Consider the following 14126-nt stretch of genomic DNA (forward strand, 5'->3'; position numbering starts at 1 on the left):
AAAAAAGAAAAAAGAAAAGAAAAAATAGAAAAAGGACAAAAAATACAAAATACAGAAAAATAAAAAACAATTAAAAACAAATCAGTCTTTCCAGGTCTTATCTTTCATTTGCTTGTTTCCCTGACCTCCTCACACCTCCCTTTTTTGTTCAGTAGTTGTTTCAGCAAATCCTTACCCTTTTTGCTTTTATCTTAATATTTTATCTTAATATATTGTAACTTTACATTTTCACCTGTTAACAATTCATCTTTGCTTAATCCTTTATATCTTTTCTGCTAAAACCACATGTTTTAATTCCAACATCTTTCTAACATTCCTTAATTTTACAATATTTCTGTAGATAAAATCTCTATGTATTCCAATTCAGTTAAATATTTAAGCAAATCCTTCATCTTTGTTTCTATCCTAATAATCCATCCTAATATACTGCAATTTTGCATTCTCTTCTTTCACCAATTAACCATCCATTTTTACTTTATTTAATCTTATTTCTCATTAAAACTAATATATTTGAACTTAATCTTTTAAGACATTTCCCCTAGGGTCATAGAATTTTCATTCCACGATTTTTCCATCTCTCATTAAAAAAAAAATTTTTTTTTAAAGGAAAAAATCTCCATATATACACTTTAAATTCCCAATTTCCCCCCCACCGTCTCCCCTCCCCGGTCTCGGCCCCTGCCGTCAGTTCCATCAACCTCCAACAGTCCATCAACCTGGAGATCTTATATCCGAGGCTCTTAACTCTTCTTGACGTCCCTTCTGCCGATCTTCTTGATAATCTTTAATGCTAAAAAACAGATCTCGGGGGAGCTCCAACCCAACGATGCTTAGATTCCTTCTTAACCAGTCCGCCAGATTTCCATAGTTGAAGCTAGGGCCCACAAAGTATTCCAAATCTTGTTTCACAAATCCTCCAAGTCCAAAAGCCCCAAAAGCTCCAAGCTCCTCCTGGCCCACATCCATGCCCCAAAAGCCGGTTGATCCCTGCATAAGGGGATCTCTCCCACTTTCCTTTTCCAAACCAGGCCAGTCTCCCCTCTTTACAATCTGGCTTTTCCTAGTTACAGTCATATAGGGCTTCAACTTATAATCCTCCATTTGCCACTGTAAGGTTAAGGCTCCCCCTTGTATTGCATTATATTCAACAACAGCGACTTTCTCCTTCTCCAATTCATCAATTTGTTCAGTTAAAATAAATTCCTGTGCCGGATTCTTGTCCACTTCTGTACTGCTGCCCACTTTTGATCCCAAGATGTCAATACTGGTAGTCATGACATCTATCTGTTTATGCAACTTTCCCAACAAATAGATTGTCCTATTCAGTGCAGAGATTACTTCTTCCTTAGCCGACATTCTTGAGATGTTCAAGGTCAAAACTAGTTTCCCCACAGTCTTTATCTTAGCAGCTGCACTCTTGTAATAATGTCCCAATGCTCCCTCTAGAGGAAGCCAGACTTCATTTGTATCAATCCTTTCCAGCACAATTCCAAAAGTAAGTTTAGTAACAATTTTTAGTTACTTTTTTCTTCTTTTTAAGCGCAGAAGCGGACAATGGAAACAATGCCCTTCTTTTAGACTAGCTGTCAAATTTATCCTGTTCACCGTCAATGGGCTTTTTACAAACCGCTCCCAGGTTCAGAGACGTGGTGCTTCAATTTTAAATTCCACCTTCTCCTAAAGGTTCTCCCCCCGCTTCCAGGGGGGGATTAAATACTTTCAATCAGTGGAGTTTTGGATCCTTTACATAAAACTTTCCAAGACCTTAGTTAGCACGTACTTTGCTTCAGTCTATTTACAGAAAGGGGAGGTGGACTTCCTGTTTGAACCTTCCCTGTTCGGTGCCAAATTAACTTATTTAAATGTCCAATTTTCCGTTCTACTCACGGGTTGTTGTTTAAAATCCAATTGTCCACAGGAAAAAAGTCAGCGCTCCCCGACAGCGGCAATGCGGCTTCACTCCGTGAAAGAAGCGGTCGATTCAAAGCACCACGCCGCTCACCCCATGTCGCTCCAGATTCCCGTTGCTGGGTCTCCCCGCGAGTAGGGGGGCGCAAAAAGTGCCAGCCGAATCCCAAGTTCACAGGCTTCTTCCGCCTGTGATTTCTGGGGGTCTCCGCCTTCGCCATGGCGGCTCAGACCCTATTTCTCATGGAGCGGGTTCCTCCCGATCGGAGGAATTCCGCCATTGCCGGAGGCGCCAACCCGGAAGTCCCCCAGGTTGATCTCTCACTTGCCATGGTATCTGTAAGCTGGATGGCAGGAGGAGACTTCCAAGGATTCCCTGGCTAAAGGCAGAGATCAGAGTATGCTATCTTCAAAGCTGCTTCTTCTTCTTCTTCTTCTTCTTCTTCTTCTTCTTCTTCTTCTTCCTCTTCCTCTTCCTCTTCCCCTTCCTCTACCTCTTCCTCTTCTTCATATCTTCAGAAGTCTGTGTCACCAACAAATAAACCACATGAAAGTTCACAGTAGGTAGAATCTGCCTGCAATTCTACAATGGCTCCCCGGTGATCTTTAGAGAGGGCTCAGATGCCACTTGCTCGGTGGGGTGAAGCCACATCAATAATCTCCAGGCAGCAATGTCATTAGCACTTAGGAGAGGGGTGAGACAGCAGCAACAGTGGATCTGTGTGGGCCCCCCATTGGGAGCACTGGACTGGCACCACCAGTCTGCCCATGCAACCCCAACTTGGTCACCATCTTCCCCTTTCCTCTCCCAGTAAGTGGCAGTGACACTGCTGCTGAGTGGTTACTGCTTTGGCTGTGCCCCATTGGGCAAGCTGCCCCTGCTGAGGGTCACCAATACATTGGGTTGAATCCAGACTAATTTAGTTGCACTGAGATTCCATGGATTTCAAAGCACAAGTCATAACTAGGTTGTCCTGTTGCATCTAACTTAGTCTAGATCTGGCCCATTGACTTTTGGATGACCTGGAGAATATATTGACTAGGTAGCTATTTTGTGTCTTGGAGATGCTAACCCCCCACCCCTATGCTTGAAGATCCTGTAACATAAATCTTCTCCAATGACATTTACAAGCTTTACTATCTAAGGCTGCCTAGTGGCTTCTTGCTTGATAAGAGCGAGCTGACACACATACCTTCAGTTGCTATGTTACACCAACTTTCACTTGAGACAGCTGCACTTGGCTATGCAACTATGCTGTGTCCAGCTTGAAGGCTGTGTTGTTCACCTATATGCAAAAGATCTGCTTAATAATAATAATACTAGTAATTCATTACAAAAGCACAATGAGTTTAGAGGATTTATACAGGCTTCTCTAACATTTGACATAAATAGACATAAATAGGGCACCTGTACACTATTTCCTGAATTCAATAGGTAATTCTTGTATATTTACAGAGTCCCAAGAGCTTAGCCTTCTGTCTGTGAAAGTGGTATATAAACAACTGGTCTGACGAAACTTCATGTGCTATGCAGTGATAGCAACCACGCGAAGAGTAATACATTCTGAACTTTTGCTCTAGAAAACAACAATTCTGCTCTTATTTGAAGAAAGTGGAATTATAAGGCAAAGGCCTAGACACTAAGTTTACCAAATGCTGAGTGACAACATTAAAACAGCAGGTAACAAGAGACCTTTAAGTCAAAGATTTGGCTGGCTATTTCAAATCAATATGTGAGCTTCATCTTTCATCCCTTCTACAGATCCCTAGGCTTGTGCAGGTCTCTTTTCTGCCCCCACTCTCTTTCAGCTTTCCTTCTTTCCTCTGAAATTATTTTCCAGTTGTGCGCTTAGTTAATTTCAGACTCTGCATTTAATAGTCTTGGAGGGACGCCCCCTCCTGCTGTGTGGTAGGTCAGTCCTGCCATGTTTGGTGGCCCCATCCTATTCATTCTACCCTAAACAATTGCCCTGACAGCAGCTCTGTAGATCTTCCTTTTGATTTTCGAATCTAGACTGCTGCAATTTTGCAGGCCACTCTCTTTCCCTAGATACCTCTGCTTCTTCTGTTGATTCTTCCTGCCTTGCTTTTCTGTAGGATCAAGCTGTCCAGGCAATGATAGCTGGATACACTTCTGCCTACTTTTCCAACCTGTGACATTAGGATAGCTCATCCAATCCCTATCAGAGGCTTCCCTACTGTAACCACCACAACTAACATAAAAGCATTCTGTTGAATTCATCTCAGACAAGCATGTACCATAAAAAAAAAATCAAAGGGAGTGGGGTGGGGCAAGAAGGGAAGATGTTTCTTTCTTTTACCTTCTCTCTTTACACCCCTCCAATTCCTGTCAATGGAGCTGGCTCTGGGAACAACCCATGGAGCTCCCTGTTCAAGGAAGTCATCACCAGTCTCAAGCAGAGAGGTTATTGCGAGTCTCCCCAAATTCCACTCCACTCAGTGGAGTTGATGTGCAAGAGGCGCCAACAGGGACTTTGCTGCCCACAAGCAAACTGGAACAAAGTGTACAAAAATAGGCATGCATGTATGTCTGCAAAGAAAAAGAAGAAAATACTCCGCCAATGGGTGTCTTCACGCTGCCAATGAGCATTTTTTTAATTAACATTCTTGTGTTACATAGCTATACATTGTCATATTACATTACATGGCTTCTTATAATATGAATTTCAACATGTTTACAAAATTTATATACAAAATATATATACCTAAAGAAAGGGGGGGGAGAAAAAAAGAGAAAACAAAGACAAAAAACTATTCCAAAATCATATATGTACCAACACTACAGACTTCCTGTCAATCATGTTGTATATTCCTTTTTTACAAATGAATGTGCTCTTATTATTGTATATTTCTTTACATTTTATCTGATACATTCCTATATCAATATGTACCCTTAATCTTATTTCTCAACTCAATTTCTCTCCAATGTCAATCGAATGCTAGCATAGATAACGAACCTTTACTGTATTTCTGAACATATATTTTATATCTATCCCTCATGCTGCCAATGCGCATTAGAAGCAGAGAGCGTCTACAGAAGTCTAGTGTTCCAAACATGGGAAGTAATAGTACTGCTCTATTCTGCCTTGGTCAGACCACACCTGAAGTACTGTGTCCAGTTCTGGGTTCCATGATTTAAGAAGGACATTGAGAAGCTGGAACATGTGCAGAGGAGGGTGACCAAGATGCTCAAGGATCTGCAAACCAAGCCCTATGAGGAATGGTTGAAGGAGCTGGGTATGTTTAGCCTGGAAAATAGGTGACTGAGGAGATATAATAGCCATCTTCAAGTATCTGAAGGGTGTCACATGGAAGATGGAGCAAGCTTGTTTTCTCCTCTAGATAGTAGGGACCAGACCAATGGCTTTGCATTACAAAACAGGAGACTAAACATCAGGAAGAACTTTCTGACAGTAAAAGCTGTTGACAGCAGCATGGACTCCTTCAAGAGGTGGTGGAGTCTCCTTCATTGGAGATTTTTAAGCAGAAGTTGGATGGCCATCTGTCATGGATGCTTTGGATGTTGAGATTCTTGCATTACAGGACTAGATGACCCTTGGGGTCCCTTCCAGTTCTACAATTCTATGATTCTATGAAATGTACCAAAATGCCTATAATAATGTGTATTCTAGGAAAAACCAATTTTAGAAATGCGCAATTTGAGAGAACATTTGTTTAGAAATGTATATTTTGTCAGCAAATGTAAATACAAATTTTTATGAGTTTTTTTAAAAAAAGAAAATAACAGATTAAAGCAGAAATGGAATAGGAAAGAATTACAAATGAACACCCGTGAACCTGACAGAGAGTGATCCGCTCATTCCAGTGCTGAACTGCTCTGACAATTAACACAAAGCTTTTTTGGTGGTGTAAACTGACTGTTGAGTTTTGCCAAGGAAGCTTCTGCCAAAAAGAAAAAAGAAAGACTTTGACCAGAATAATCATTTAGAGAATTTTGCCCTTTTCTGATACCTTGAATCATGATCAGTAAATGTCCACCTCTTAAAACAAACAAGTTGTTTGATTTACATCATTCTCACTGACGTTGGGAAAAAGATATGCAAGAAGCTTGGAAACCTTCCATTATGGGGGATAGTTCTACCAGCAGCTAGCAGCTATGATAGTTAAATGGAACCTCCAAGTCCAGCAGCAATATATGCGTATGAATGCCGAGTTGGGGGAACAAAGAACAGAGGGGAAATTCTTTCCACAATGTCTTATGTTGCCTATGCAAAAAGTCACACACAAAAATATTTCACCAAGGGCAACTGTAATACAAAGGGTAGTGATGTGATAGCAAAATGCAATACAGTGGTACCTCTGGTTACGTACTTAGTTCGTTCCGGAGGTCCGTTTTTAACCTGAAACTGTTCTTAACCTGAAGCACAACTTTAGCTAACGGGGCCTCCCGCTGCCGCCGCGCCGCCACTGCACGATTTCTGTTCTCATCCTGAAGCAAAGTTAGCGGAGTCTGTAACCTGAAGCGTATGTAACCTGAAGCATATGTAACCCGCGGTACCACTGTATTTTTGTGTGAATTTGCATTTTGTTATTATATCACTGCTCTGTGTATTGTGTTGCGTATGGCAGATATTTTGGTCAGTTTATGGGTTGAAATAGCTGCACTTAGCAGTTTTCTTTAGCTGAAAATGGAGCAGAGGTTTTTAGGTCACATTCATGTCATACATGTAGAGCATGTAGCTTCACCCAAAAATCCTGGGAACTGTAGTTTGTTAAGGGTGCTGGGAATTGCAACTCTGTAAGGGCAAACTACAGCTTCCAGGATTCTTTGGGGGCATCCATGTACTTTGGATGTATGATGTGGAATTGACTGTAGATGGAAGTTGGATTACAAATGAGACTTGCAACAAAATGTTGTATTCTTGCCTTCTAAGAGAAATGTTCCTATTCAGGGTACTAGCTACCCAGCTAAGTCCTCCTCCGTGGTAGTATAAACTATAGGGGGCTCCAAAACATCCATTTGCTTCTTATCCCCAACTTTCTGTGGCTACTCAGCATGCTTGGTATTCATCAGGCTGTTTTTTAATGGTTCTTTTAGGTTTTATTTTGAAAAGCTTTTTTTTATACTACTCGGTTCTCTTGAGTATGACGATACCTTCCTTAGAGGCACTGGAATTGTTCCAGTCTAAATGCTACGATGCGGTTAAGGTGTCACTCCACCTAAGACAGGCATAGAGGAATCTGATACAAGTTGGCCAAGGATGTGACTCTCAGCCGATGAAGATCTGAAGTCAGAAAGCTAATGTTAAGGTCATGTAGCCTTTTGAATTAATGGTTCTCTTGATGTTCCAGAGAGACTGCCTTCCCTTAGCATCCTGCTTGACCTTTTGCTCTAATCCAGCAGGACTCTTACATTCTGATGATCCAAAAAATAGTTATCTTTTCTAAAAAGCAAGGGGAAAAAAAGAGTAGATGTCTTACAAAACTATTTTGATGATATCTGAATAATTCAAAAAAGCCTGAGCATCTTGTTAGACTATTAACATCTCCATGGCCTTTTGGTAGCCTGAGTTCAACTGGTTGGCAGTTTTGTTATGCATTTAGCTGTTTCAAATGGGATTTTAACAGAATTTTACCATCGTCTATTATGCTTTAAAATCTATTATTACACATCTTAGACCTAAGAGGCTGGACGGGGCTATGATTAGTTGCATATAAATTATTGTAATAGAAACCCCGAGGAGCTAACAATAGTATTTCACGGAGAGGAGGAAAATGCCAGTAAACAGCAAAAGGTCACCATTTGCTTAAAAAGCAATGTCGTCTCTATCTTCCCACTGCAGAATAGAAAACACACCGATGGCAGGAGGGTTAACGCAGTGTGCTTGAACTGCCAAGGCCAGACTTTGGCTTAATTAATATTAATTAGCTGCCTTGCAAGTTTTCCTCCTGACAGCTTTGGGCTGCTCTTCCATTCCTTTCTGCAAGTTTGAGAGAGGGAAAAAACCCCTTAAAAAACTTTTTATTGCATTAGTGCTGAATCACCATGTCTGTTGGCAGTAAGTAAACATGACCCTAGACAGAGCCAGGTGGTGGTGTGTGCTCCAGCGACCAGGGAGAGTAAGCAGTGATACAGATAATGTGTAAACGTGTGTTGCCTTTTATCGGAAGGGATCAGTTCCCAAAAGGCGCTGGAATGACATAGATATCGCCGGTGTAGTTGTTACTTTTCACCATGACATCATAGATTTAAAAATAAACCCCGAGGCACAAATCCCCAGCACTACATCAAGGGGAACACACCACCGTGGGAATGAGAAGCAAGAAACCTGGGACACCGTGCCATAATCGGATCACTTTTGTAAAATACTGAACTGTTTCCAGGTATTTAAGTAGCAGCTGTCAGGAGTTATCCTCTTTCCCCTTTTTGGGAGCCTTTTAATACCATCCAAGTGGCTCATCCTTGTTTGTACGCCTTCGCCCTGCCAATCTCCTGTTCCATCTCTCCCTCCCCCCCATTGGACACCTGTTGATAGGTGACACAAGCTATTATTATTGTGGCGATTAACGGAAAGCGATCGGAGCATGAAAGAGAACCCAATCCCTCTCAGGAAGGGCCAGCACTTTCATTTCAAGTTGTTTTTGAGGAAGTGCTAAAGGCGTTAAGTTGGCTGGACTGGACAGGGTATTTTTCCTTCGGTTTTGAATTTTGTCTTTTCCACCTGGCCACTGCACACGCGTTGCTTTCTTGACCGGATTGCCATGCTGCAGCAAATTTTGAGGGATATGTACATCGACCCGGAGCTACTGGCCGAACTGAATGAAGAACAGAAGCATGTCCTCTTCTACAAGATGAGGGAAGAGCAGGTCAGGCGATGGAGGGAGAGAGAGGAAGACACGCAGGAGGGAGAGGCGGCTGTGCTGCAAAGGACAGCGAGACTCAAGCAGAGTAAGATTTGACAGCTTTTCTGATCACCAGTCATTTCTGTGGGGAGTTGAATGTCTCAGTGTCTGTGTATTCCTCATATTTTCTGCTCTGGCAGTTGCCCTGTGAAGGAAATCCCAAGAAGATGGAAACTGAGACCTCACCCAGGCAACTGCCAGGTGTATTGGTCTTGAACCTAAGCATTCCAAGTTCAGGCCTAGAACTCTGCCCAATGAGTCACAATGGCTCCAGTGCAGAATACGGTAGTTGCAGTTCAGTCGCATTGAAATGAAGGGGGATTAAGTCAGCTCTGAATTTTTTCTCCTCTATGGATTAAGCACGACTCTTTGTTTCTCTTTATGCGTGGGGATTTGTGCCTTTCAACTTGCACACCTAATCCATAGACTCATTGTTTCTGTATAATGCTTAACAGTGTGTAAAACTAGCAGACCAGAAATGTAGGGCCTACTGGCACCACCAGTTCCCCTACTGGGCTGTGAATGGGCTAGAGTGGGGTGGTGAGCAATACCCTCCCTCTCTAAATTGTCCTCTGAATGTCTCATGAGGACATGATTATACATTAATTCAGGCATAGGCAAACTCGGCCCTTCAGATGTTTTGGGACTACCATCATCCCTAGCTAACAGGACCAGTGGTCAGAGATGATGGGAATTGTAGTCTCAAAACATCTTGAGGACCGAGTTTGCCTATGCCTGCATTATTTCATGGCACACCCTCCAAGTGTCCCTATTTTCAAGGGACAGTCCTGGATTTACAGAAGCTGTCCCAGTTTCTGATTTGATCCTGAATATCCCACTTTTCCTTAAGGCATCCCTATTTTCCTTGGAGCAGTATGGGCAGTATGGAGTTATTCGGCCCCTGAGTCAAGGAGATAGGTAACTATACAAGCTTTTGAAGACATCTGAGGGCAGCCCTGTATAGGGAAGTTTTGTGTGTGTGTGTGTTTTTTTTTTAAAAAAACACACGTTTAATGCTTCTATATAAGTTGGAAGCCTCCCAGAGTAGCTGGGGCAACCCAGTCTGATGAGTGGCGTATAAATAAAAAAATTATTATTATGGAATAGGACGTCCCTGTTGTCATTGGAGAAATGTTGTAGGGTATGTCACGGTGGCTGGGGAAACCCACCCAGATGGGCGGGGCATTACTAATAATAATAATTGCAAATGGAACCCATCCCAGAAAAGCCAGTACCTCAGCAGAGAAATGGCACCCTGGGATGTCTTTCTTAGCTATTTACTTTACTGTTTATATTCTTTGAATGTGTTCCATTTTCATTTCGTATTTATTTTTGTACCTGTTTTGTTTTTGTTTGTATGTAGGTATGTGTGTGTTTTTCTTTTCTTTTTCTTTTCTTGTCTTTATTTTTGCCAGATGTATGTATGCTTTGCCTTTGTTTTGTATTTGCATAATAAATCAATAACAACAACTATATAGTTTTTCCTGTAAACAAAGCAAAGACTATGAAATAATTGTGTGCTATAGTCATCTAGGGTCAGAAGCATAGACACACATCAGTCAGAGGTGTTTTGCGGGCACAGCATATGACGTGCCCAAAATGGCCCATTCGCACTGGGACTGAAAGACTTTATAATCTCTGATTCGCTTGTCTAAGTCCCACTGTTTTTAAATATAGTGTGAAGGGTATCTCTTCGGGAGACCTTCAAGAGCATTCTTGCATTCTTGCAGTTCCCTCCCATGTGCAAATAAAAGCCTGTTCAGTTTGATTGATCTGTCATTTGTTGGGAGTAGGGGGTTCAGAATGCAGCTCAGCTCTGTGCGCCAAAACAACATTAAGAGGATGAAGATTGTCTTGTGCAGAAGATGAACATAATGCACACTAACACCGAAAAATGTAACTGCAACATTTTTATATAGTAATTTGTCACAGTGTTGACAGCTGCATTTCCATATATAAATTATACATTAAACCTATTCTGCTTTTTAGTGCACAGAATTGTTTTCCGGGTAATTAATTTTCTGGTTTACAAAGAATGATGAAAAAGAGGAGAAAACGATCACAGGAAACTTTATACTGTCTTTCTATCTCTGCATGCATGCGTCTCACCTATGCTCAATGTTTTATGACACTTTGCTCCTTCCAAATGACTTGCCCATCTCTTTAGCTGCAGTTTTTGTGGGGGGGGGGGTGGTGGTGGTGAAATTGGGGCAGAGTGACTGGCGAAAGTTGTTTCCATCCTTCATAAAAGGGAAGGACAATGTTTTTCACCTTAAATGGGAACAAAGGCAGCCTGATCAATTTTGAACTCAGTTGGAGTACAATGGAGACCAAGGTTATGCCAGTAGGCTAAGCTGAAAAACTTACATGGGTGACTTTGAATTGGCACTGCAGCTTGCATGGTGAGAAGGAGTCTCACAGCCCTGTGTTCCACAGAAAGCCCTATGCCAGCCAGTGCGCTGTAGTGGTTAGAGTGTTGGGATTCAGAATGGGGAGACGGAGACCCTGGTTCAAAGCCACAATCAGTTGTGTAACTCTCACTTGGTGACTAACTTACCTTTGTTGTGAGGGTGAAAAGGGGGCTGGAGAGAACTTTGTACACCCCTCAAGGATGAGCTGTGTAAATATAAAGATAATTAAAAATACCTCAAATTACCTAGAGTTTTAGGAATGTCACAGGGCTGGTGCACATTTTTCAATGTTTTCTGGCCACAGCTTGAGCTATTGTAACTTAAACACCCCAGACAAAACTTTGGGCTCATGCACACTCCTGTTTGCCCCATGGCTAGAAAGCATGGGTTCAAATGGCTTTGCCGATTCCCTCCGGAAAACCCGCTCCTTGGCACTAAATCAGAACAAGCGTCAAGCTGCGGAGAACCTGATTGCCATTTGTTCCGATTCAGCACTAAAGATCCGGTTTCCACGAGGGAAAGCAGCAGGGCAAACGGAGGTGTCGCTAAGCCCTTTGATTCTCACTTGCCTCCTAGGGCTTCCCTATGTCTAGAGTCATACAATCCTAGAATTGTACAGTTGGAAGGGACTACAAGGGTCATGTAGTCCACCCCCTTGCAATGCACAAATCTTTTGGCCCAATGTGGGGCTCAAACCCACAACGCTGAGATTAAGTTTCAGGCTCTACCGATGGAGCTATCCAGCACCTGGCATCCAGATATCAACTCATTTCAGAAACACGTATTTGCCTTGCTCTCGTTCTTGGAACCCTGTGATTGTGCTAGGGATCTCTAATAAGGCTGAGAATGAGTTTTTGTCCCAGGTGAGTCTTGAACCAGGAGCTTCCATATCTTGCTTTCTTAAAGCATCATTCGATGCTTCTTTAGTGAGAAGTAGGACCCACAATGCTTAGGTGGATATATATCTCCAACTGAGTGTGCCAGGAATTGCAACCCTGCCCTGTACATTATACCATGTGAATCTGAAAATTTTAATCGCATATATTCTCTCGCCCTCTGAAAGGAGGATTCTTACTTCAAATGGAGAAGCAATACTTTACTGCAAATTTTCAGTAGAAAGGTCTTTCCATAGAAGGAGGCAGGTCTCTCTATGCCCTATGATATTGTGGTGTTTCTTCAGCACATACCTCTCATCTCAGATCATAAGCTTGGGAAATACATATTTAGCCATTTTCCATTTTAAGCCTTCATTAATACGCGTATGTTTTCATTTCAGTGTGAATTAACTATACTTAGCCCCACACCTGAAATTACATGATGTCAAGTTGTGGGGCAGGTGAACATGGCTTGGCAAAAATGGCCTCACAGGGCAAATTAGGACCAATTAGTCTGGTGGCCAGAGGTTCATACAGTACCTACCCTAATCCAGAGGCTTAATCTTGCCTGTCAATCACAGAGGCTGAAGCTCACACATGATTCCCTTCTGTGTCTGTAGACCTGCATACCCTCAGTCCCAGCCTTGAACCCGGAGGTTCTCCGTTCAAGCCCCAAAGTCCTTCATAATAGGTTACCTTAGTAGGGCTGGTAGTTGGGTACTTGTGTAGAAACAGGATTATTTTTTCTGCCAATGGTGGGCTCCCTTGTTGCGCATAAATCTTGCTTCTTTTACTTAAGAGCTAAACGATTAAACAAGACTTGTAGTAACAGATGTGCCTTAGCTTGGGCTCCTGCCTCCATCAGCTCTTTGCATAGCTGTCAGGATAGTTTTAGATGTTATGAATGGGAGCTTGGTTTTGTTCATAACAGCAAAACCAACTTCCACAGATTCTAAATAAACCGGAAAACCATCCCTGACCTTTGGATATACTTAAAAAGTGTGCGTTAATGCCCACAGACTGGTTAAACCATACAGAAATGGAGTAGGAAATCTCTTTCACAAGTAAGTACCTTGGGCTCAAGAGAGCTTAAAATTATTTTCTTTCCTTTTCTCGTTCTCCCAGCACACAGTTAAGTGTATCTTGGAGCACAATGTGGGAGTTACTCTTCAACATGATCTTGCAAAGCTGCATCACTTTTCCATTTACTCAGAGTAGGAGGCTAGAATAGATCTCTGCTTCCAAGGACCTTCACTTTAGGGCACCCACAATGGGGAATTGATCATTACCCCTCCCTGGGGCCTCCCTGACAAAAATGAGAAGAACCAGTTTGGCAGGTGTCTATACCCTGTGATCAAAGGTTGCTGAGAGAAAAAGTAGCATCAATAGGGCCATATCATTTCCCCTTAGTGATTTCTAAGTGAAGATCATTGATCAAACCACAGGTGCAGCCTCTGTGCTGTTCCCAGTATAGAGGCTGAGCTAGCAGCACCCGCTTCTTAGCCACATACCTACCATAGAGTTGGAATCATAGAGTTGGAAGGGACCCTGAGGATCATCTAGTCTAACCCCCTGCAATGCAGGAATATGCAGCTGTCCTGTATGGGAATTGAACCTGCAACCTTGGCGTTATCAGCACCACGCTCTAACCAACTGAGCTATCTGGGACACGAAACAACTACTCTGAAATCACTGAGCGTGAGCCTTTCACTAAGGTTCCTTATATGCCATTTGATTGCCACTGACTTGGGGGCTTGTCCTAAAATAGAAAAATCCAGATAATAGCCTGAATATGCCATTTATTAACCACCCACGTCTTTTGTCAACAAAGCATTTGTGTTAATCAATTATGGATAATGCCTTCCTTCATCAATTATAGAATGACAAATCTGCAGGGTTTTTTTTCTTCTTCTTTTAAAAAAATCTGACCCTGAATGGTGAGAAGACTGCCTTCCAGGATGATCAAAGCACCTTCACTGATGAGGGGAAAAACCTGCTGTTCTGGAAAATTCAGCAGCATCTGGCTCTGTCCCTTTTGATTATGCAG

At 42.2% G+C, this 14126-nt stretch overlaps 1 protein-coding gene and 1 long non-coding RNA gene across 2 annotated transcripts in view; one reads left to right on the forward strand and one right to left on the reverse strand.

The window, feature by feature from the left end:
- Positions 1-6956: 6956 nt before the first annotated feature.
- On the reverse strand, positions 6957-9004 carry LOC128413799 (uncharacterized). Its single transcript, XR_008330462.1, has 2 exons — positions 8266-9004; positions 6957-7334 (listed from the first exon to the last, which is right to left on the reverse strand). It is a non-coding gene; the product is annotated as an uncharacterized LOC128413799 (long non-coding RNA).
- SH2D4B (SH2 domain containing 4B) overlaps positions 8030-14126 on the forward strand; it is an 83510-nt gene continuing 77413 nt past the window's right edge. Inside the window, exon 1 of the mRNA XM_053388223.1 lies at positions 8030-8839. Coding sequence (XP_053244198.1) covers positions 8653-8839 — 187 coding nt within the window. The 5' untranslated portion in view covers positions 8030-8652. The remainder of the gene's footprint in view (positions 8840-14126) is intronic.

Source organism: Podarcis raffonei, chromosome 5, assembly GCF_027172205.1.
Source record: "Podarcis raffonei isolate rPodRaf1 chromosome 5, rPodRaf1.pri, whole genome shotgun sequence".
Classification (NCBI taxonomy): Eukaryota; Metazoa; Chordata; class Lepidosauria; order Squamata; family Lacertidae; genus Podarcis; species Podarcis raffonei.